General features: G+C 53.8%; 2 protein-coding genes across 5 annotated transcripts in view; one reads left to right on the forward strand and one right to left on the reverse strand.

The window, feature by feature from the left end:
• The first annotated feature begins 1,323 nt into the window (after positions 1–1,323).
• ABCC2 (ATP binding cassette subfamily C member 2) lies at positions 1,324–18,293 on the forward strand. Its single transcript, XM_069864018.1, has 32 exons — positions 1,324–1,480; positions 2,031–2,204; positions 2,683–2,808; positions 3,871–4,005; positions 4,390–4,512; positions 4,845–4,900; positions 5,150–5,381; positions 6,008–6,189; positions 6,774–6,951; positions 7,418–7,672; positions 8,137–8,202; positions 8,716–8,853; positions 9,180–9,326; positions 9,614–9,698; positions 9,784–9,850; positions 10,044–10,170; positions 10,317–10,493; positions 10,596–10,763; positions 11,056–11,242; positions 11,684–11,816; positions 12,252–12,357; positions 12,589–12,808; positions 13,269–13,423; positions 14,368–14,523; positions 14,626–14,825; positions 15,515–15,641; positions 16,019–16,120; positions 16,215–16,358; positions 16,634–16,792; positions 17,001–17,167; positions 17,500–17,694; positions 18,126–18,293. Exons 1-32 carry the CDS (start codon positions 1,439–1,441, stop codon positions 18,253–18,255), a joined length of 4,659 nt encoding a protein of 1,552 aa, XP_069720119.1. The 5' UTR covers positions 1,324–1,438; the 3' UTR covers positions 18,256–18,293.
• A 916-nt stretch (positions 18,294–19,209) lies between these two features.
• DNMBP (dynamin binding protein) overlaps positions 19,210–23,593 on the reverse strand; it is a 33,534-nt gene continuing 29,150 nt past the window's right edge. For 2 of the 4 annotated variants that reach the window (XM_069864020.1, XM_069864019.1), the window contains 7 exons: positions 23,381–23,485; positions 23,045–23,173; positions 22,237–22,569; positions 21,625–21,807; positions 21,347–21,545; positions 20,804–21,258; positions 19,210–20,437 (listed from right to left, as the gene is read on the reverse strand). In XM_069864020.1, the coding sequence (XP_069720121.1) occupies positions 20,252–20,437; positions 20,804–21,258; positions 21,347–21,545; positions 21,625–21,807; positions 22,237–22,569; positions 23,045–23,173; positions 23,381–23,485 (1,590 nt within the window). In that variant the 3' untranslated portion in view covers positions 19,210–20,251. The remainder of the gene's footprint in view (positions 20,438–20,803; positions 21,259–21,346; positions 21,546–21,624; positions 21,808–22,236; positions 22,570–23,044; positions 23,174–23,380; positions 23,486–23,593) is intronic. The other 2 variants (XM_069864021.1, XM_069864022.1) reach the window with 1 other exon arrangement.

Genomic DNA, 23,593 nt, shown 5'->3' on the forward strand with positions numbered 1-23,593 from the left:
CAAGCACTCCCCTTGGCAGCAGCACTCCAGGTGGGTACAAGCAAGGCCAGAGGACATGTGCCAGTGAGCAGAAAGAATCATCATGTCGGCGTGGATGGAGGAGCTGAGGGTGTGACTATTCCATTCACTTGCTTCTTATCCATTGCATCAGGTTGCTGCTCTCATCAGCGTTGTGTTGGTTCCGGCCAGGAGGACCTAGTACTAGGGGTAACTTTATTTACAGAAAAAACAAGTGAATTTAATCAGAAAAGCCAGTAATAATTAACCAATGTATTGGACATTGAACCTTCCTCTGCTATTGATGGTAGAGGAGGGTCGATCCTGAGCAATTACTCATTGTTACCCTTGACTTATGTGCTATCTACTAACTCCATGAACAATGAGACAGCAGGATCCTATCCATCACCCTACCTTCCCCTTTCACCTGCTGCTCCCCGAGAGCACACATGGTAAAGCAAATTCAGTTCCAGACTTAGAGTAGCACCATGCCTACCTGCCCCTACACTTTCACCTTTCTAAGCAGCGGGGTGATGATTTAGTGGCAGTTCTCCTCAAGAATGCTCTCTTCCATGCTGGGGTTTGCCTTAGAAGGAAGGTTCAAAGTCTCTTGAGTTTTGTGGTCAGCTGGGTGCCATAACATGCAGATGACACAGAGATGTGGGAAAGGGAGAAGTGAAAGGGTGAAACAAAAGAAAGAACTGGGAATCTCTCAAGGCTGTGCAGGGTAGAAGTTAGTAATAGGAATCTGGATCCCAGGTTCTTGGAAAGAACACTGCGGTACAGTACGTGGTCAGCACAGCTAGCAGATGCTGCAAGTTTGCAGGCCGGGAGCATTGGTGTCCTAGGCCTCCTTGCTGGCTGGCACATCAGGAAACAGCTGTGGTCATCATTGTCTCCTGAGGGACCAGCCTCTGCCAGACTTACTGGGAGCATTCAGCAGGCTTGCTCTGGCAGGAAACAACTGTTGCACCACAGTGAGGTTGTCTTTAGTAGGCCCAAACAATCTTGTCTTGGTGTACACCGCAGTGATGTTGTCTTTACTAGGTCCAAATGATCTTATCTCAGTTTGCACCACAGTGAGGTTGTCTTTAGTTGGTCCAAATGATCTTGTCTTGGTGTGCACTAGTGAAGCTGTGGTTTCTCAGCAATGGCTGTGGTGTCCTACATTGACTGTGATCACGGCTTCCCTGCATCTCCCCTTTCATCTCTTTCCTGGGCCTTCCTCTTCTCCCTTCTCCAGAGTCCACCAGGTTTCCAAAGCCCTTTTGGTCTCTGGTGTTGTGCAACAACACCAAGTTAACAATTAACTTCGTGTCATCAGGGGTTTTGGCCCAACACCACTGGAGGGTGTGTGGGGACTTTTATTCTGAGCATCCACCCAGGACTCTCACAGCCAGGCAGAGTGAGGGAAGAAACAGCGTCTCTTCTTGCTTGAGCCATGTCAGCAGCCTTGGAAGATTTCTGTGGCTCTGTCTTTTGGGTGAGTGGCTGTATCATGCCCTCTGCCTGTTCTTGGGGTAGGATGCTCAGGGGAAGTGGGGAGCAGTAGATTCCAAGGCTCACAGGATGTTCAGGCAGTGTGATCCAACCACCAGCAGCTGGCTGGGTTCTGATATTTATGCAAGGCTGTCATGGCACTGAGCTCTGTGCTCTGCCTGGGTGGTATCCGTGAGAGAGCAATGCGAATAGTAGTTCCCTGAGTGAGTCCTGTCTTGGCTTAACCCCACAGGACACCCTCCATGGAACTCTTGGGGAATGATTTGGATCCAGCTGCTGCAGCTGGCTTGGCTCCTCCAGGCCGTTGGGGAGGTCCTCCTGGGTTCTGGCAGGTAGATGGGTAGGGGGACATCACCAGGGACCTTGGCTGAGCTCAGCAGTGCCTGGCCAGAAAGGTGGGTGTTGAGAAGGAGGGTGTGATGGGGTTGAGCAGATGGGGCAGGAGCTGTAGCAGTGCTGACTCTTGTGCTGTGAGCGCACATAAGATTAGAGCCATCACAAGTGACTTGGCTGCCTGTCCTTGCTGCCCCCAGAATGACTCCTTCCTCGCTCGTCAAGATGCCGACTTGCCAGTGTGCTTCCAGCAGACCGTGCTGGTCTGGATCCCCCTTGGCTTCCTCTGGATTTTGGCTCCATGGCAACTCCTGCCCATGTGCAAATCCAGAGCCAAGAGACCATCTGTGACTGTACTCTACATCATCAAACAGGTAGAGTGGGGCTGATGTGACACAGAGGGCAGGCTGGAGCAGCTTCAGATGGAGAGATGAGATGTTGTAGGAGGGAAGGAACAATGGGCCAGGGCAACATAGAATCATAGAGTCACCAGGTTGGAAAAGACCCATCGAATCATGGAGTCCAACCATGTAGGATAGAGATGTAAAGGGGAACCCAGGATGAGACATACCTGGGACAGAGGGGATAACAGGGCTGTGATGCACTGGGAGGGAGGGCTGAGGAGTTTACTGGAGCTTTTCATCTTCTGAGCTGTTATTCTCCAAGCTTAAAATGATGGCAATGCTTCTGTGGAAGTGCTGCGGCTTCACAGGACCCTGGAAATCTCTCCTAGGCCAGGTTTGGGTTGGAACAGTGTATGGGGTGCAGTGCTTTTCCACCTGACTGCATTGTCTCCCAGCAGTTCCCGCAGTGGGCTGGGCCTCCCCTCACAGCTGTCCCCTCTCCCCGCAGGTCCTGGCCACCTTGTTGATGATGACAGCGGTGGCGGAATTGGCCCTGGCATTTGTAGAAGACACAGAGCAGGACCCTCTGCCAGCTGTCCAGTACACAAACCCCAGCCTGTACATTGCCACCTGGGTAAGGAATCAGTCATAAATGTGCTATGTGTCACCAAAGAGACGGGATGTGGGATCGCGAGGCCACGAAGCAGAGAACTTCCCATAGCAGAGATCAACTGGAAGCTGTGGCCACGAGGGAAAAGTAGCCTGTAAGATAGGAGGGGACTAGCCCTGAATGCATGTGGGTCGTGCACAAAGGCAGTAGGTTGGGGGCAAGTGTCTGGGTGTACAGTGCTCCCTCCTTTTACTGTTAAAACTGGGATCGGTACTGCACCTGTTAGTGTCTCTCAGCTTTCTGGCAGAAGCCTTGGGAGCAGCAGTGTGGGTTTCACAGGACTGATTGCACAGTGTGAATGTCAGACCATGGCTTGCTGCTATGATGTCTCACAGCTTCCCATGGGTTGCTGCTCAGTTTTGTGTGAAGAGCTGAAAAGTGCCACGGGACACCCAGGCAGAGGAGGAAGCTGAAGACATAAGGGCCGTTAGCTTAATGGAACTTGCAAATATCTTGTGTGAGACATGGGATGTTTTAACAGTCTTAAGAAAGCCATAACACTCAGGCGCTATGCTTAAAAGTAACACCCCTGTTTGCTATTCTTCATATTTTGTTATGTCATTTAGTTTCACGTGCAGCTTTGTGTGAGATTACAGGGCAAGAGGACTGCCCAGAGAGGCTACACTGCTGGGTCTCTGGCTTTAATTTCAGGTCTGGATGCAGTATGTAGGAGACAGGCTGTGACTCCTCACAGCTGGGTGTATCTGAGAATCTGGGGTGAGAACAGCTAAGAAGAAAAACAATGCCCTGCTGTACTGTCAGGGTGTCTTTGGACCTTGCTTTTTCTATCAGGAGCCTGATTTTATATCTTCCTGAAACTGACCTTTGCCCTGTGCAATGAACTCCAAATCTTATGTAGGGTTGGCAGCGACCTCAGGCACAGGAGAGCTCAGTGTCTTCAAGGCAGTGAATTCCATCAGACCACGTGAGCTGGTGTCCCAGGACACATGCTTCAAAGGCACGTTTAAAGCACGTAATGAGTCCTGCAGCTTTACCTGAACCTCTGACTGATTTTCTTTCCCGCAGCTCCTAGTCCTGTTGATCCATGACGCGAGACGCTTCTGCTTGCACAGAGACTCAGGGATACTTTTCTGCTTCTGGATACTGTCCCTGCTCTGCGGGGTACTGCCATTCCAGTCACTCCTCCGGAAAGCACTGCAGGTTTGCTTTGGCAGGAAGCTTTGTCTTGTTCTGTCCCTAAACAAAGTCCCTTCGCGCTTCATCTCTTGGCAAGCTCTTAGTGGTATCATTAAGGTCCCAGCTGCCCTAGGGACCTTGGGCAACCAGAAATGACTTGAGAAGGAATTGCTTTTTGAATTCCTCCTGTCTCTTTGGGGAGGCATAAGCTCTCTGGGACCACCTTGTGGACTTACTGGAGGAGGTCAGGGAGAAGCAGGGAGGGGTGAGCCAGGACCAAGAGCAAGTTTTACACTGCTTCATGGGGCCCAGCCTTGTTCACTGTCCTGGGGATGGATGTTGTCTCTGAGTGTCAGGTGGTCTTGAGACAAGATCCCAACAATCCCCCTGACCTCTCTATTCCTTCAGGCACCAATCTCCGACGTGCCACGGTTTGCCCTTTTCTTCATCTCCTACGGACTCCAACTGCTGCTCTTCCTTGTCTCAGGCTTCTCAGACATCGCCCCAGAAACAAAGGAGATTGCGAAGAAGGTGCGAGGCCCATGCAGGAGTGGGCTCAGGGTACCACATACCAGCTGGCATTGCACAGGGCAGGGCTGGATCCATGCAGACACTCCTCCTGATCCCTGTGGGCGGGAAGACCTGTGGGTTTCAGTGAGGGGCACAGCGAGAGCTGGAGCCTACAGCCTAGGGCATCCACCTGTATGTTGAAGGGGAGGCTGCTCCTGGCTGTGAAATGGGGCTCCTAGGGCTGGAGCTGCCACAGCTGGAAATTTAGGTTCCTTAGTAACTGAGTCAGCTCTTGTCAACAACACACCTCAGTGTGCACAATATCTTTGTATTCATTTTGCTTTGTACCCTAGAACCCGGAGGTGACAGCCTCGTTCCTGAGCTCCATCACCTTTGAGTGGTACACCAGGTAAGCAGGGCTCCATGGGAGGCTGGGCTGGTGAAATGCAGGGGAGCTTTCAAACTGGCTCATCCCTGTTTGGGAAAGTCTTCAGCGCAGGCTGCTTCGAGTCAGCCATGAGAGGCACCACGTTGGATGCAGTCTGTGCGGACTGAGTTCAGGGCCAGGCTGGGGGTGAAATCTCTGCATCTGCAGCAAGGACTCTCCAACAGGTGTCGTGCGGGAAACTTGCTGAGGGGAGACTTCTCTGCCCCACAGCACAGTTTTCAAGGGCTACCACAAGCCCTTGGAGATAGAGGATATCTGGGAATTGAAAGATAAAGACAAGACACAGGCTATTTATACTGTTTTGGAGAAGAACATGAAGATGGCGGTGAGGAAGGCCCAAGAAGAACTGGAAAAACGGAAATACAAGAAAAGACGCTGGGAAGGTGACCCAGATCATAGGAACAACATGAACAAGGCCCAGAGCCAAGACATCCTGGTGCTGGTAAATCCCTTCCCACTCCTGGCTTTGCATGGGACCAAAATATCCAAGTCCAGCCCTGGGGAGCAGAGCCACCTCACCTCCCTGCAACCCCCTTTGCTGGGTTTTACCCTATTTGAGTATGCAGGGCCATGGGATGGGGGAACCCTTGACACAGTCTTCCCAGTCCTCAGCAGATCCTCATATTTTGACTTTGAGAGACCAAGAAAGTCTCCACCCTTCTGTCCTATAGGACAGGAACCACCCTCAAGTCTGCAGTACAAGCAGCTCCCTTATCTTCGTATTTACATATCTCAGATACCTCCTAGCAGCAAGGTCAGAGTGAACATCACTCTGTGATCCCCCCGATCTCAAATTATTTCTTGTGTGCCTGATTTTTGGCCTGAGAGGTTCAGGCTAGTCTGAGGTTCAAAACAATCATCTTTGGTGCACAAAAGATGTATTGGTACCGTGTGTGTATGACAGGAACAGAGACCAATGAAAGGGAATGCAACAGCAACAGGCCTGGTAAAGCTAAGACTTCATTCAGGATACCTGCAGGGGGCTGTAGCACTGCCTTGGAAGCATCATTCCAGGTGTGAGGAGCCTGCACAACCAGCTTCTTTACTTCTGTATGGCTTCCCCTCCAGGAGGTGAAGCAGCCAAAGAAGAAGAAGAAGAAGGATAAGGGGGACTCTGGCTCTTGTAAGGATTACCCCAGGGGCTGGTTGGTGAAAACCCTGTGCAAGACCTTCTGGCAGAACCTCCTGCTGTCGGTGGCTTTCAAGCTGGTGCATGATGGACTTGTGTTTGTCAGCCCCCAGCTGCTGAAGTGAGTTCTTTCTCCCTGTCCCTGTCCCTGGCCTGGCCTGGCTTTACACCACCTCCCTGTGTGCTCTGCATCCAGTCCCACCATCTCCATCTGTGTGCCTCTCCCAGCCTCACATCCTGGGGGTCTTTTGTGTGCCCTCACCAAAGGTTCAAGAATGTGTTCGGTTACAGTTTAATGAAGAACTGATCTGAGCTGGTTGCCAGCTCTTCAGTGTGATATCTTGCTCCTTGGTCCCTACGTACTTTCTTATGCAGTCCTGCTCCTCCCCTGGAGACAGTCCTGGCTCTTCTTTGAGACCCTTCACGAGTCAGTGAGTCATGCGTCAGCCCCCCAGGACCTGTCCCATTTGTTTTGCAGAGCTGCACAGTCTCTGTGGATGATGTAACACAAGTGACCCGCTTGCTTTATGTGAAATACAGTGCCCCTGGGGTCAGGGACCCCAGGCTGCTGAATGTCGAGCTAGCTGCCTGTGCAGAGGCTCTGTCACTACTGTTGTGAAGTTGATCTCCTTGCACTGGTTTGGAGCATCCTACTTGGTTCTGTCTCAGTAGTGTGTGATTCTCATGGGCCACTCTGCTCTCCAGGCTGCTGATCGCCTTTGTGTCAGATGAAGATGCGTTTGCCTGGCAAGGCTACCTGTATACCATCTTGCTCTTCCTGGCAGCGCTGATCCAGTCCGTCTGCCTGCAGCAGTACTTCAGCTTGTGCTTCCAGCTTGGCATAAATGTGCGTGCTGGTCTCATCGCTGCCATCTACAAGAAGGTTGGTACGGCCCTGTGATCACCCCTGTTGCTTTTCTCCAAGATGGGCTGGGGATACCATCATCCATTGCCTGCCTTTTCAGCTTGGGGTGATAGGGTTGTATGCCCCTTACTTCTCAGGAAAACACAGGGACAGCTTGGCCTGTGGGACACCCAGTGCTGGGGACACTGTGGGTGCTAGTTCTGCCTGGGACCTGAGTGTGTGTTTGGCAGCTGCCAGGGGCTAAGAGGGGTTCCTCTTCAGAGCAGTGCAACACCCAGGGCAGTGGCCACCGGGATTCTTTGTTTGCCCAAGCATACAGTGGCTCCTGGTGTGCAGGCAACGATGACAGAAAACATGGCCAGCAGACAGGAGCAAACCCAGGAGCAGTTTCAGCCTAGCCTGCTAATTCCCTGCTCTATTCCATGCTGCTGGCAGCTAGGCTGCTCCCAGACTGGCTTGCGGTGACTTTGCTTTCTCTCTCCAGGCACTCACCATGTCCAGTGCCACCCGCAAGGAGTCCACAGTGGGAGAGACTGTGAATCTGATGTCAGCTGATGCCCAGAGGTTCATGGACATGGCCAACTTCGTTCACCAGCTGTGGTCATCCCCCCTGCAAATTATTGTGTCCATCCTCTTTCTCTGGAAAGAGCTGGGCCCCTCTGTCCTGGCTGGCATTGCAGTCATGGTGCTGCTCATCCCCATAAATGCGTTCCTGGTTGCCAAGTCCAAAACCATCCAGGTCAGTGGTGGGTGCAAGATCATCTTTGGCTTCTCACTCCTGAGGCTCTCTGTTGCTCCCTCATTAATTTTCCACACTCCCCTGCCCTTCCTTGTTATGCTCTTGATCTTTCCCAGCCTAGGAAGTTATCTGACTTGGGTTGGGAGTATCTCTAGCCTGAGCCAAGGGGTGATCAGCTGAGAAAAGCAGGAGGCAGGGGTGACCTGTTCTACCATCACAGCTGAACCCAAACAGGGCTCAGTAGAAAGCAAGATATTACCAACCATAAAATAAAGCTGTAGCTCCTACCTGACAACATGGTGCTGTTTTTTCCCAGGTTGTCCATAGCTCCAGGGTACCAAGGTCCATCGTTGTGTGAAGGCTTCTCTGGGTTCTGGACCTTTCCCTTCTCTGTGGCAGCCCAGATGTATTTCCAAAGGTGAGCTGCTGTCTGATTAAATGACCTCTGGCTTTTCTGTTTGTAGGTGAGGAACATGAAGAACAAGGATGAACGCATGAAAATAATGGGGGAAATCCTCAATGGAATCAAGGTAAGCAGTGGAGTGGGAACCCTCTGGGCAGCTGCTGCATCCCTTTTCTTGGTGCACTGTACCTGGAGCCAGCAGACCTGTACAACCCTACAGCACCAGTGTTACAGCACAGCTTGGGGTCTCGGTGTCTGAGGTAGCCAAGCCTCAGTCTCTGCAATTCCCTTGGCTTCCTCACCTTTTGAAAGGTTGGCTGGGGAGGAGCTCTGGGTGCCTGGACCAAGACTTGGGAGCCAAGAAAGGGACTTCTGGGGCTTTCCTGGATGACTGTGGTTGTGATCAGGCTGCCACAGTAGCAGAGGGGCTGGGAAGTGACTTGTGAGCCAAGGGTGAGGGAAGTGGGAATGCTGTGGGGAGGTGTTCTGAGCTGTGGGGTGAGATGGGAGAGAGGAAATACCCAAGCAGGCTTCTGAGCAAGCCAGGAGCTGAAGATGGAGGTGCTGGCCACTGGAAAGCTGAGTGTGGAGGTGAGCATTCCCATGAAACCAACACCCTCTCACCCTGGTCATCCCGCAGATCCTGAAGCTTTTTGCCTGGGAGCCCTCATTTGAGAAGCGAGTCAATGAGATCCGGGCACGTGAGCTCAAGGACTTGGTGAACTTCAGTTACCTGCAGTCAATCTCTGTCTTTGTGTTCACATGTGCCCCCTTCCTGGTGAGTACCAGCAGGTCTGGGGAGGGCTGGACCTCCTGAGAGCTGGAGTTGGGCTGTGCCTAAGGGGATGGGAAATATTGGGAAGGTCAGCTAGAGTGCTCCTGCAGCGAGGAAGGGCATGACTAACAGACGCCTTGGATGCAGAGTATGGTCCTGGCTTCTAGCAGGAGAGCTGTGGTGGAAAGATGTTCTTATCAGAGTGGTGAGAAGGGAAAGAGGAGGGAAGCAGGTGCCCAGCAGGAAGGCATTACTGAGGCCTTAGGGGAGCATGAAGGACAGGGCTGCTCACAACCACACTGATGATGACTTTCCCTGCTATCTCTTAGGTCTCCTTGGCCAGCTTTGCCGTCTTTGTGCTGGTGGATGAGAACAACATACTTGATGCACAGAAGGCCTTCACTTCCATCTCCCTTTTCAATGTGCTGCGCTTCCCCATGGCCATGCTGCCCATGGTCCTCTCTTCCCTGGTGCAGGTCAGCCCTCATATAAGGAGTGCGGGGGTATCACGATTCCTCTGCCCAAACCAGCATGTGGGGCTCAGGTGTGTGGTGGACCCGGGTCTTGGGCACCCAGGTGACAGTGCACAGGACTCAGCTGGCAGCGGGCTGGGACAGGACTCGCCTATGTGACTCAGTCCTGGGGCTCAGAGGCTGGTGCTTGGGTGGGGGCTGTGGGTATGGGGTGCTCTGAATACAGGGTTCCTGCCAGCCCTCCCAGCAGCGCCCCGTGCCCACGTACCATCCTCTTCCTGTCATGACAGACCAACGTGTCAACTGCAAGGCTGGAGCGCTATCTGGGCGGAGAAGACTTGGACACCTCAGCTATCCACCACAACCCCATTGCAGGTAGGTGAACCTCCAGGTTAAGTGGGTCACAGGCTGACCCAGCCCTGGGCGTTCCTAGCCCTGAGGGATGGTTCTCTGCTGACAGGCAGTGCCGTGAGGTTCTCTGAGGCCACATTTGCTTGGGAGCAGGATGGCAACGCTGCAATAAAAGAGTGAGTACTCCATGTTAGGGGTGGATGGGTGCAGAGAGGGAGTATTTCTGTGTTGGGAGTTGAGGATGGCAGTCAACTCTCACAATGCTGCTAGAGATGATGAGGTGCTAGAGATGCTGCTCCATTCTAGTGCCATGCAGAGGCTGGTGGGTGACCGGGCAGTGCTGCTTCCTCAGCCCTCATGTCATTGCAGTGTCACCCTCGACATAGCGCCTGGGAGCCTGGTGGCCGTGGTGGGGGCTGTAGGCTCAGGGAAGTCTTCGCTGGTGTCTGCCATGCTTGGGGAGATGGAGCATATCAAAGGACACATAAATATTCAGGTAAGAGGAACCGGCCGGCACAGGGAAATCTAGGGCTGCCTCAAAGCTCAGTGGGAAGGCAGCAGGACAGGACTGGTCCTGGAGTCATAGACGGGGGCAAGGACAAGCTGCAGGAGATGACAGTGTGCTTGTGTCTCTCTTTCCAGGGCTCGCTGGCCTATGTCCCTCAGCAGGCCTGGATCCAGAATGCCACACTGAAAGACAACATCCTTTTTGGGTCAGAACTGGATGAAGCCAGGTATCAGCAGGTCATCAAAGCCTGTGCCCTCCTTCCAGACCTGGAACTGCTGCCTGCGGGTGACCAGACAGAAATTGGAGAGAAGGTATCAGCCCTGGGCACTTTGGGTTTCCTGTAGCACCTGCAGCAGAGGACAGAGCTGTTGCCCTGTGCCAGCCCAGGGCTCAGAGAGGTCCCTTTTTTCCAGGGCATTAACCTGAGCGGAGGCCAGAAGCAGCGGGTCAGCCTGGCCCGGGCAGTGTACAGCAACGCTGACATCTATGTCCTGGATGACCCATTGTCTGCTGTGGATGCTCACGTCGGCAAGTACCTCTTTGATCACGTGCTGGGGCCAAAAGGGCTGCTGCAAAAGAAGGTGAGTACCTGTGCCCTCTTCCACACCACCCACCCAGGCAGAAGTCATGGGTTTGGACAACCAGGGAGGGCTGAGTTTGCTTGCCAACGACAGAGAGGGGTTCCGTGGCTTTCACATGGGGCTGCAGCAAGCAGGACAGACTTCATGGGTCACCAGAGGGGTGTCCTATGTCCCCATAGCCAGCGCTGATAAGCAGAGTGATCCCCTAGTAAGGGATGGAGAGACTGCAGGCCCATGGCTGGGGGGCATGGGGGGCTTTGATGCTCACTGCCGTGCAACCACTTTGTTGCAGACACGGATCTTGGTGACGCACAGTATCAGTTTCCTGCCCCAGGTCAATAACATCGTGGTGCTGGTGGCAGGAGCAGTGTCTGAGCATGGCTCCTACAGCACCCTGCTTGCAAACAGGGGGGCCTTTGCCCAGTTCCTGAACTTGTATGGCAGCCAGGAGGAGGACGCTTCAGAGAAAAATACCTCAGGTACTGGGAACACAACAGGACTGTGGCAATTAGAGGGGCAATGTGTGTGTGTCTTGGGGTTCTGAAAACCTCAAGACCTGGTCTGTCATTCTGACCTGTGCTCCTGAACTGGAGTGACATGACCTACCAAGCCCTGCAACTACAAAATTAGCACAAGTTTCTTCTTGAAGTTGCAGTGGTGGAGCTGGGAGAAGCCAGCAGCGGGGACTGCTGCCATGCAGGGCTTTAGCCCCATGTCCCCTGTCAGTTATCCTCCAGCACAATGGATTTCTTCATTCTTCTGCTGTACTAAGCTTGCAATAGAGCTGGAGCAGGTGTGACGTGTGGTGGTAGGGCACAGCCTGGGTCTAGGGCAGAGCTGAATGCAGCAGAGGTGTGGTGCACGGGATCAGCTCTCTCTTCAGTGCCTGATTCTGCCTTCCCTCATCCCTGTGCTTGTAGCTGTTGCTTTAGCTGAAGATGAAGAACAGGCTGATGATGGCATCGAGCCTTGTGTGGAGGAGGGCCCTGATGATGTGGTGACCATGACCCTGAAGCGAGAGGCCAGTATCCACCGGAGAGAGTTCAGTCGCAGGTGGGGACTTGATCTGAGGTTTCAGGTCTCTCCCCTGGCTCCTGGGCTGCTCCCTCAGAGCTGGGGGTCTGGGGGCTTTCATGGGAGGGTTTCCTTTGGAGAAGGGGCTGCAGAGTTCCCTACCTGCTCCTACCACCAGCTGAGCTGTGTTAGGAGCATCTGACCTTTCCTCGCAGCAATGTGTCATAGCCTTACTCTATGGTCTTCCATGAAACTCTTGCCACCGGCTGGTTCTGTTTCAGGGACAATGGCTATGATTTCATGGCTGCAGACACCTAGGGCTTCCACTCAACTCATTCAAAGCTGCCCCAGTTAGGACATTAATTCTGAGAAGGCTCCAGGCCTGGAGTCCCAATGCAGCATGGGGATGGACCCCCAGGAGAAAAGTTCCCATCCAGTACCCTGTGACTAACAGTGCCCATCACCTCTCTGCAGTGTCAGTAAATGCAGCACCAGTTCCTGGAAGAAGACTCAGGAGGAGCCCCCCAAGAAGCTGAAGGGACAGCAACTGATTGAGAAAGAAACTGTGGAAACTGGCAAGGTGAGGAGAATGGATGGAGTGGGTGCTGTTGCTGCCCTGGCTCAGTACTACAAGACCCTGACTTTGGCTCAGAGAAGCCGTTGCTGACTTTCTGAGACTCCGTTGCAGCCAAATTGAAGGAGACGGAGCTGCCTGGGGCTCATGGGGGAGGGGAGCACTGTGAGAAGCGAGAGTGGGAGTTCCAAGGCTGGATGTCATTGGACAGCAGTGATGGGCTGAATTGATCCACAGGTGAAGTTCTCCATGTACCTGCGGTACCTGCATGCTGTTGGCTTGTGGTGTTCTTTCTTCATTGCCATGGGCTACGTCGGACAGTATGCTGCCTATGTGGGGACCAACCTGTGGCTCAGCGCCTGGACTGATGATGCACAGCACTATCTGAACCAGACCTACCCTCCAGAGCAGCGAGACCTGCGGATCGGTGTCTTTGGGGCACTGGGGGTGTCACAAGGTGAGCGTGGGAGCACAGGGGTCCTGCTGACCTTGGCTGTAGGGTCCAGAAGGGATATGGCTCACAAAACCTGCAGACAGCTGTATGGTGAGAAGCAAGGGGCCCAGCATTGTGTTCATTTGTGTGCTGCTGCCTTCTTTTTGGCTCCTGGCTGAACTGGGACAGATATCAGTATGAAGCCAGCATAAATTGCCCCAAGAAGTTTGTGTTGCCCCCTTAGGTTGAAGATCATTGTCCTTAATCAATTCGGAGACATTGATAAGTCTTTCCAAAAGTGTTAGCATTCTTCTGCAGTGGTGGAACACAGTTACCAAGAACCTCCCTGGGCTGCAGGATTAATAATGTGGCTTGCTGCAGAGCTGCTGGTTTGCTGCTGCTTGATGTGTCCCTTGAGCCAAGGGGGGCCTGGGGCCAGCGCCTCATATGAGCTGGTGATGACTGTCCTGTGCTCTCCTTGCAGCAATCTTCCTGCTCTTTGCAACTCTTCTGTCTGCTCGTGGTTCCAAGCGGGCCTCTCGGGTGATGCATCAGCAACTTCTCAGCAACATCCTGCGTGTGCCCATGAGCTTTTTTGACACAACCCCGACCGGCCGCATTGTGAATAGGTTTGCCAAGGTAAGAGAAGAGCCCCAGTGTGGAGAAGGTGTTAGTTCTGACAGGTCTGGAGAACGCTGGGGGACAGCATAACCCTGTTGGTGTTCAGCACTACACAGATGAACCCTGATCACGGTCTGGAAGGCACCAGAAGGACACGATGGATGTGAGGTTGACTGTAAGGCAAACAACACCCTGCTCTATGCTAGGAGGAAAGTGGTCAGATTGCAGCAAAGTTGTGTCCTCTGCTCAGTGCTAGGAAGGCCACGCTTGGATGCTATGTCTTGTTTTGGGACCACCTGGTCAAGAGGGATGTGGAGAAACTGAAAAGAGTCCAGAGTAGATTACCAAGAGAGGCAGAAGCCTGGAGTTCATGTCCTGTAATGAGTTGTCACTCTGGCTATGGACTCTCAGCAAAGTACATAGTCTTCGCTATGTAGGGGACTCATAAAACAAAGAGAAAACGAGAAAGGAGGGAGAATACAGACAGGTATTTTCAAGCGTGCAGCAACTCCACATCTTTTTCAGTTACATATGTTGATTTTTGGATATGAAAATCTCTCTTGAGATCAAGCCTATGGACCTGCTGGGTTTACTCTGAGATGAAGCAGTATGTGTTGGGTGCACCTGCATGGACCTGGGGTCAACCCTGTTCTTCTTTCTGCCTCATTTCCTGCTCTTGCATCCCGGGTCCAGATGAAGATGCAGTTCCCAAAGCTGGTCTGTGCTGCAGGAGAATATTACAGAAAGCTTCTTTGTTAAATCAAGTGTTCCCAAGCTCAGAGCTGTGGCCCTAAATGCAGTTGTGACCTTAACACTAATTCAGTGCTATCCAGTATTTTTGCAAGTGTCTGGCACTGTGTTACCACACAAGTTTGTAGGAACCCTGTATTTGCCGAGCCTTTGGGCTTCTCTCTCTCCTCGGGGTCACTGACTACTTGTCCCCACTACTCTGTTTGCTCCAGGACATCTTCACGATAGACGAGACTATTCCCATGTCCTTCCGCAGCTGGCTCTCCTGTTTCATGGGCATCATTAGCACATTGATCATGATCTGCCTGGCCACCCCATTCTTTGCTCTCATTATCATTCCCCTGGGCATCTTCTACTATTTTGTGCTGGTGAGTAACTGGGGTTTGAGAGAATCTTCTGCTCTGCTTAGAGCAGTATCTTTGTTGCTGTTGGGCTTTGTGTTGGTAATCCAGCCGTGTCCCTCATTTCAGCGCTTCTACATCTCCACATCACGCCAGCTACGGCGTCTGGACTCTGTAACTAGGTCTCCCATCTACTCCCACTTTGGTGAGACAGTGTCAGGCCTTTCTGTGATCCGGGCCTACGGACACCAAGAACGGTTCCTGCAGCAGAATGAGAGCACCATGGACATCAATCAGAAAAGTGTTTACTCCTGGATAATCTCAAATAGGTGGATTTTACTCCTTATGCCACAATGGGAATGGTTGGACTCGATAATCCAGTGGGTCCTTTCCAACCTAGTGATTCTATGATTCTATGAATATATCCTGCAGCACCTCTGCCCTGGGGTCCTGAGGGAGGCCCATGAGATGCTGCCATTGTCTCTCTTGATCTCAGGACCAAGGGTCTGTGTAGGAACTGGGAGAGCTTGCAATAGGGGCATCATCTGTGGGAAGGAGATGTTTTAGGGAGATTTTTAAAAGCCAGATTCTGGTCCCCTAGAAGTGTCCAGAGCCTGGGCAGGGTGAGCTGTGCTGTCAAGGGCTGAGATGCTCTTGGTGTGTTCTGGGAAGAGGCTGATGCCCCAGAACAGATGGGAGTGCGATGGGGGCAGTATCTGGCGTTGATGTGTTACTGGGTGGGTACTTTGGGTGTGTGAGGATTGTACAGTTGGGGCTTCTCAGATACATGGCATTACCAGCACCAGGGCTTTGTGTGTGAGACACAGGGGCTGACAGATAAAATGAACCTGCTTGCAGAATTGGCTACAAATTTGTTTTGTAGGTGCAGGTACTGTGTGTAGAGTTCTGGGCTCAGGGCTGGGGATGCAAGGATGCTGGTGAGGTGCTGGTCTCACTGGTGGGCCCTGCACTGGTCATAGGCAGATGCCTCTCCCTCAGTCATCTTCTCCTGATGCAGGTGGCTGGCCATCCGTCTGGAGTTTGTTGGGAGCCTGGTGGTCTTCTTCTCTGCACTTCTAGCTGTGATTTCAAAGGGCACTTTGGAGGGTGGCATCGTGGGTCTTTCTGTCTCCTCTGCCCTCAATGTGAGTCAATGAAAGCTTTTTCTTTTTCCAAGGCAAGGCTGTTTCTAGGAGCTCTGGGCTGGCTGCAGGGTGCTACCCAGTCTCCAGCTCTGATCCACAGAGAAGGGATTAGCTGGGGTGTCCCATCAGCTGGGGAGCACACGTCCCAGTGTGAGGGGGATACTTGCTGCTGTGGGGAAGAGCATGTTCCCACTATGGATCACAGATGCTACAGCAAAACTTTTGAAGGGCTGGGGAGAGTTGGGCTGTGGTTGAGAAGTGGAGAATTAGGGGCCAGGCCAGGCATGTTCAAGCCTGGGTTGAGTCCTTGTGCTGAGGTGGGAGGTGGTTGTCCTGGATGTCACCAAGTTCTGCATCCTCTGGCCTCTGCCATGCAGGTAACCCAGACTCTGAACTGGCTGGTGCGGACGTCTTCAGAGCTGGAGACGAACATTGTGGCCGTGGAGCGGGTACATGAATACACAAAGGTGAAGAATGAGGTGAGGAGACCAGGGTCCAGGCAACTCCCTACTGCACAGCTTGGTGGTAGCCAGCACTGCAGGGTGCAGCCCCCTAATGCTCCTGTGTCTCCAGGCTCCGTGGGTCACAGAAAAGCGTCCACCCCGTGGCTGGCCCAGCAAAGGCGAGATACGGTTTGTTGACTACAAAGTTCGTTACCGACCTGAACTGGAGCTGGTTCTTCAGGGGATCACCTGCGATATTGAGAGCACTGAGAAGGTGAGGACCTCTCTGCCTCTGCCCTGACTGCACTCTTTCCATAGTGACATGGTGTTAAAGTTGTCTGTCCTTTTTAGCTTCATTCTGTGGGCTGGGGAGGGATGGCGATGGGATGTGGCTCCTGGGGAGTCCGGCTGCAGGACAGGCACCAGACGAGACAGTCTTGGAGATGGTGATTGTAGATGCAGAGTAGAAAGGCCCACTGGACCAAGATGGAGACCACTGGCCTTGTTTTTTTAGACCATGTCAGCTGGTCTTAATAGCTGCTTCCACAGGTTGGGGTTGTGGGCCGGACCGGAGCTGGGAAATCCTCCCTCACCAACTGCCTGTTCCGGGTGCTGGAGGCTGCTGAGGGGATGATCATCATTGACGAGGTGGATATAGCAACAATTGGCCTCCATGACCTGCGCCAGAACCTCACCATCATCCCCCAGGTGAGATGATCCCCAGCTTTCCCTGTGTGACTGCTGCTGGCCTCCCCAGGCTCTTTTCCCTGAGTGCCACATCACTCTTAGTGCATTCCTGGGTGCTGCGGGGAGCCCAAGGGCCTGAGACCATGGCACCGCCACCTCCCCTGGCCAGCTGCAGGCAGTAGGGTGAGCAGGATGTGGTCACAGCTGAACATGGTGCTGTGCCTGGCAGGATCCCGTGCTCTTCACTGGCACTCTGCGGATGAACCTGGACCCCTTCAACCAGTACACAGATGAAGAGGTCTGGAAGGCCCTCGAGCTGGCCCACCTGAAGACATACATACAAGAACTTCCCGAGGGGCTGCTGCATCTTGTGAGCGAGGGAGGGGAGAACCTGAGGTGAGCAGAGACATCCTATCCCTTCTCTTACCCTGGGCCCAGGGAACAGCCTGGAATAGCAGCCTCTGACAGAGAGGTTGTCCAGGGACAAGGGCACATAAGCTTCTGGGAGTGGAAGCAGGGGAAAATGATCCAGGAGTCAGGGCTACCAGGGAGCCAGTGTGAGCCAGCCCTTCCACGGTGGCTTGGATAGCAATATGCTGCAGGATGTGGTGTATGGGGTGGCAGATGCCATGTTGGGCACGGTGTTGGGGTCAAGGCAGCGTATGGCACTAGTTGTGTGGAAGCCTTGGCAGTGTCTGCCTAGTGACTTGTTCCCCTCTGCATCCCAGTGTTGGGCAGCGGCAGCTCGTGTGCCTGGCCCGGGCCCTTCTCCGCAAAGCCAAGATCCTCATCCTTGATGAAGCAACTGCAGCCGTAGATCTGGAAACTGATCATTTAATCCAGACAACGATCCGGAGTGAGTTTGCTGCCTGCACTGTCCTTACCATCGCCCACCGCCTCCACACCATCATGGACAGCAGCAGGTACCCGTGGGGCACAGGGAATGGGCTCTGGGCTCCTAGGGTGGGCAAGAGATGGCCAGCAGCAGAAACAAGGATGCAGCCAGAGGGGAGGGGTGGATGTAGCGTCTTGGACAGCACTATTCAGAGCTTCCAGGAGAGCAGAATTGAGGGATGGGAGGGTGGCCATGTAGTAGTTATGCCTTTGTGGAGAAACTTTTTTTTGGGTCTGTCTTTACAGCAAGAGGCCAAAAGGAGTTGTTGACACCTTATGTGTGTCACCCACCAGCACCGGTTGGGGTGGGGGGGTAGAGCTGTGTCTTCACCTCTTCACTGAGAGGTGAACTGCAAAATGTGGCTGTAGGAGTGAGGGGCAGTGGGGCTGTGGTGCTGGTGCCAGCAGTGCCATCAGCTGGGATCCTGGGAGCTCAGGCATACTTGTTCCCTGCTGCCAGGGTGATGGTGCTGCAAGCCGGGAGGATTGTGGAATATGACAGCCCCGAGGAGCTGCTCAAGAAGGAGGGTGTCTTCTCCGCCATGGCAAAGGATGCTGGCATCACAAGTACAGAAACCACGATAATGTAGGTGGATTGGAGCAGCGTGCAGGTATGTGTGGGCAGCTCCCTCCTGCTGGCACTCCCCAAGCAGGTGCCCACATCTCGCTGCAGCCAGGCTGTCCAGGAATTTGCCTCTGCAGCTGAGAAGGGGAGAGAGTGGCTTCTCTGGCTGTCAGGGAAAGAGGATCTAGACTTGAGTGAGCTGTTAGCTTTGCTACCACACCCTGCCGGCTGGGCATATGAGGGTCTGGAGCTGCATAATTTATTCCAGTATAGAGGGGAAAATTTGTCTGCCAGGCACGGAGACCATGGCCCCCCAGGGGTCTTGGTGTTTATACTTCTCATTAGGGAAACCTAGCTGAGACGCTGTAGCACTACGGAATGAAATTTAGTTTGATCTAAAACTGAATGTTATAATTTATTACTTTTTGTAACTCTTTATGTCTTCCAAATAGAAGTTTGACTTTAAAGCGTGCTCAATAAGCCTCAGTTTACCTTTAAACCTGGCTAGCATGTGGGGGAAGTGGTAATATGGGTTAAGCAGGCACACATGGGTGAAGAATTCAAAGAGTGGCACAGCTATGCCCAGGCATCAACACTACTCACTGGCAGTGGAGGTGGAGAAGCCAGGGCCTGCCTTCCCTCTGGCTACAGCTCCCTGTGATTGCAGTGCAAATAAATGAGGTGATCCCTGGCGCTATAGTAACCACTGGTGGGGCAGACTTCAGGCTGCAGCTCCAGACTACAAACCCCACTGTGGTGGAGAGAAGCTGGAGAGGTGAAGACATGCGTGCCTGCTACACTGATGGAGATATGTGTAACACACACAAAACATAGGTGGGGTTCATCAGTAACCACTAAGGGTCCATGTTATTCCTGGCCCTGCAGGGTCTGGATGAAGACTATGAGCTTTGCTCTGCAGCCCAGCACTGGCCAGAGTTCCACCCAGCACACCCAACACTTCCACAGGCATCTCCTATACACAAGGACAAATCTTTATTTACAGAGCAGCATACAGGGGATATAAACATTGCCCCAAGAAAAGGGAGCTTCCCTTCTTCAGGGCATGGCAGCAACGGGTAAAACACCACCCCAAAGGGCACCACATCCCTCCCAGGGCAGGCCTTGCTCTCCCAGAATGTCAGCACTGGCTCTGGTGGCCCGCAGGAAAATGCAGGTGACACAATCTTGGTCACAGCCTACTTCGGCATTGCCCCCTGCCAAAAACCAAACAGGCTCGAGGACGGCCTGTGCTTCACCTTCTGCCCTATCCCAGACCAAAAGGTGAGGATGTCAGTGAAGAGATGGGTCTTGGGCACTGGGGACACTGTGCTGACAAGGGAAGAAGGCATTCTAGGCCTCCGGCTCACATGGAAGATGAGAACCTGATGGCTAGTAGTAGCATAGCTTGGAGAAGCCCAAGCCTGTGGGAGATAAAGCACAGGGATGAGGCACCCACTAGGGGCCCAGCTGCAGGGACTTTCAGAGGCTGGGCCCATCCCAGCCCTGGAACTCGACTACTCCCAGTAAAGCTTATAGCTGCTTCCCCAGGTAGCGTGTAGATATCCCATCCTGGTGAGACCAGGCTTCTGCTGCTGAGAAGGCACAGGGAACGATTTCACAGGGCCTGCGTTGCTTTTAACACTACTCAGCTAAAGATAGATGCCAGAAACTTAGCATTAGCCTTCCACTATTTAAACCCACAGCAGCTCCTCAGCTTTGGTCAAGCCTTATGCTCCCAGGCCATGGCCCCAGGCTTTGCTCCCCTGCTCCTGGCTGGACACAGAGGGCTCAAACAGCACAGGTGAACTCGCCTGTGCCCTCACACAAGCTGCCTGTTCCTGCATCCTGCCAGTCCACCCATCCTCCTCCCAGTGGCAGTCAGCATAGTGGGGCCCAGGAGCGCTGCACGACTGTGAAGAATGTAGCCTCAGGGTGAGCAGTGGAGGCTGCAGAGCTGGCCAGCCCCTCGAGGGCCCCTGGCAGTCCCCGCAGGAATAAGGCACGCGGTGCAGACTCCTGCCTCACGTGTACTCTGTCTTCCGGATGTAACTGGAGGGCACATAGCCCTGCTTTCCATGTGCCTCAGCCAGCCACCACTCCTGATTGCCTGTGATGTCCTCAAACTGCAAGATCCTGAGTCTTTGGTTAGCTGACACACTCAGCTCGTTGGTGTTTCGGCCTTTGAAGGTGTACAGAGCGTAATAGACCTGCCAGGTAGAGAAAGAAGGAGAACAACAGTTGGATGGTCACAACCCCACACAGCCTCGCTGTCATGTTGCACAGTGCTTTGCAGAAAACCAAGGCACAAAGCTGGGCTTTAGCTCCTCTCCTCAGTGAGTCCCAGCCCCGTGCAGGCCTATCAGAGCTGCCCCCCACCCGTTTGCAGCCTGGTTCTCTGCATTTGCACCTCCATTGCTGGGAGGAAAGGTCTCATCCTCCACCTCAGCCCTTTAGGACAGAGCAGCCTCCACCTCCCACCTCTTCCTGGTTGCTGCTAGGGGAGAGGATGATTCAGGCCACACTTCAGCGAGGGGGTGAGCTTCCCTAGCCCCCCAGGGTGGTTGAGGGCTCACCTGGTTGCCCTCCGACTCGCTGCTCTCCAGCCCAGAGTCTCTGTCCTCCATGGAGGGTTTGGGCCTGAGATGTGCTTTGGCCGGGTGCCCGTTGCGAGAGCCGGGGCTGCAGCCCAGCTCAGGGCGGCTGTAGCGACGCTGAGATGTCACTGTCCCAGCCTCCAGCGGGGCTGTCCTGTCACCAGACCCAAGCTGGGGCAGAGAGGGGGACTCTGTCTCCGAGGGGGCCTGTGGGGACTGGTACAGGTCTGCCGGGGAGCCTGAGTCCTGCAGGGGTTTCTGAGTGAAGGTGACAGCCACCCCACTGGGGCTGAATGTCAACATGGTGGTGCTGTGGGGAGAGGAGCTGCTGTGCTCTGACTCATTGGAAGAGTGGCTGGCCATGGAGACATCCGACTGGCTGCGGCGTGGGTTGTAGGGCTTCAGAAAGGAGCTGTACACAAAGCCCTTGGTCACTGCAGAGAGGAGAGGAAAGGAGTCAGATTGGGGTGCAGGAGGACCAAAGGAGGGGAGTCGCAGCGAGGGCAGAGAGCAGCGACCTACCCCCATTGTCTATGAGCCAGCGATTCTGGCTGCCCATGGGGTCCTTCTTCTTGATGACACCCACGATGTCTCCTTCCAGCAGCGAGACATCCAGGTCTTGGGCAGCATTGAAATTGCGATCTGCTTGGAAGAGACTGTCAGGTGGATAGCGGGCCAGGAGGGCAGCTCGGATGTCATCTGATTGCAGGAGGTAGCTTGGCTGCAAAGGAACAAGATGTGTGTGAGCAGTCGTCCTGGGTTCTCCTACAAGTACTGAGATAAGGGCAGAGGGAACTCACCAAGCCTATAACGGGCTGCCGCCGGGCAGACTGTCGCTCCACACTCTTCCTTTCAAAAGGCTTTTTGGGAACTGCCTGGGACTCGGGGAAGAAGGTGAAGGCCTGGAGCTGCTGGAGGACTCGACTATGCTCATCCTGGAAGATGGCAATGAGATTCCCTTCCCTGCTGGACACCTTCAGCAACTGGAACCAGAGCAGGATTGGGTGTTATGGTTAGGTGACAGCTGCTGAGAAAAGTGGCAAAGAGCTACCGGCAAAGCCCACATGGGCTCTCAGGCCAAGCCAGGCTCTCAGCTGCATCTGTGACTTGCATCAGGCCCAGATCTGTAGCCCTGTCTGGACCCAGGTCTGAGTGGTCCCCCACCGTGTGACCCAAGATTCTCAGAGGCAAATGCTCTTCTGCATCCTGCCAATGCACAACTGCATCATGACCCCACAATCCCTGTCCTGACAGCATCCCACAGGAGCCCTCCCTAAGGCACTTGGGACCTGAAACTGAAGCAGCAGGTTCCCCCACAACAGGGTAAGTCCCAGAGAGGCTTGTGGACAAGCCTTGTGCAGAGATTAGCGCTGCACAGAGCCCAGAGCATTGGTTGTACTCCAGGAACCCACCAACAACAGGGGTCTCAGCTCCTCCAGGGCCAGGCGCACAAAGTCACAGTGCACCTCGGCATAGCCCCGCACGCAGCTGGCAAACAGCTCCTTGGCAAAGCGCAGGAACTTGGGCAGCTCGTCCAGCAGCTGGGCATTGAGGGCCTCATAGTTGTTGCGGGCTGACTGCAGTTCCTCCAGGGTTCGCTTGTCCTTCAGCTTCTCTGCTCGCTCCGTGCAGTTGTGGAAGTCAAGGAGTTTGTCAAAGCGTTTCTGCACCAGCTTATGGGGCCCCGTGAACATGCTCAGCAGCTGGTTCAGAGGCGAGATCACCAGCCGCTCCGTCCGCTCTTTCTGGAGGGCAGAGATGCAGAGAGCAGTGAGACGAGGTGCTCCCTGTCACTGTGCGGTGAACATCAGCAGCTCATACTCCAGCACAGGACCTCCCCAGGACAGCACAGGTTCCATCTTCCCGATGGCACCCACCAAAGCTCCAGAGGTCCTTTTTGACAGGAATTACTCTATAATCTCACATAAATGTGCCAGAGTGAGTAATGCTATAGGAAGTACCTGAACCACTCATACAGAGTGTATGTAACATTGCAGGTAAGGCTGAAAAAATGTGTATCTAACAGGTGTGCTCAATACACATCATAAACACACAGGCATCAAAGTTCTTAGGAGGGAAGAGCCAAACAGGAGTGCTTACGCCTCTCTCAGGCTGTGTTACCCCACCTCACAGCCTCACAGGGGCTGCCCATCTGCAGCAAGCCTGCAGGGAGGGCCCCAGAGGGATGCCCTCTGCACACAAGAGCACAGCCTCACTCACGAAGTTAGAGAAGAGCTGGTCGCTGATGAGCCGATTCACTTTCTGGAACTGCTCCAAGTCCCCACCGCCCTTCTCTGTGCACAGGTCCCACATGCTCACGGCTGCAAGTGCTTTCATGCAGGCTGACTCCTGCACCAGGAGGACACAGTCAGTACAGCCTGCTTGCTGCCCAGAAGAAAAGGCCTCCCAGGGCAGCCCAGACCCACAAAGACCACCCCGTGGTAAGGCTGAAGGCAGGAGCACTGTCCCGGGGCACTGCAGGTATGCACCATGCAGGCGGGAGGGACGGTGCATGCTGAGCCCCCTGGGTTAGGCATCACACCCAGACTGACTCACCCGGACATGCTGCAGGTACAGGGAAAGGTCTCGGATGAAGGATTTGATCAGCCGCTCTTGCAGCCGGAAATTTTTCTCTGTCTCCTCAAAGGCTTCATCTTTCAGCTGTGAGAGAAAAAAGTCTCAAGTGAGGCAATGCAGGATTCCAGCACCTGCCAGAAAGCAAAATGTGGTGCCTCCTACCCACAAGCTGGGCAGCAGAGATGGGTGGCT

The sequence above is a fragment of the Phaenicophaeus curvirostris genome, chromosome 9 (genome assembly GCF_032191515.1).
Source record: "Phaenicophaeus curvirostris isolate KB17595 chromosome 9, BPBGC_Pcur_1.0, whole genome shotgun sequence".
Taxonomy (NCBI): Eukaryota; Metazoa; Chordata; class Aves; order Cuculiformes; family Cuculidae; genus Phaenicophaeus; species Phaenicophaeus curvirostris.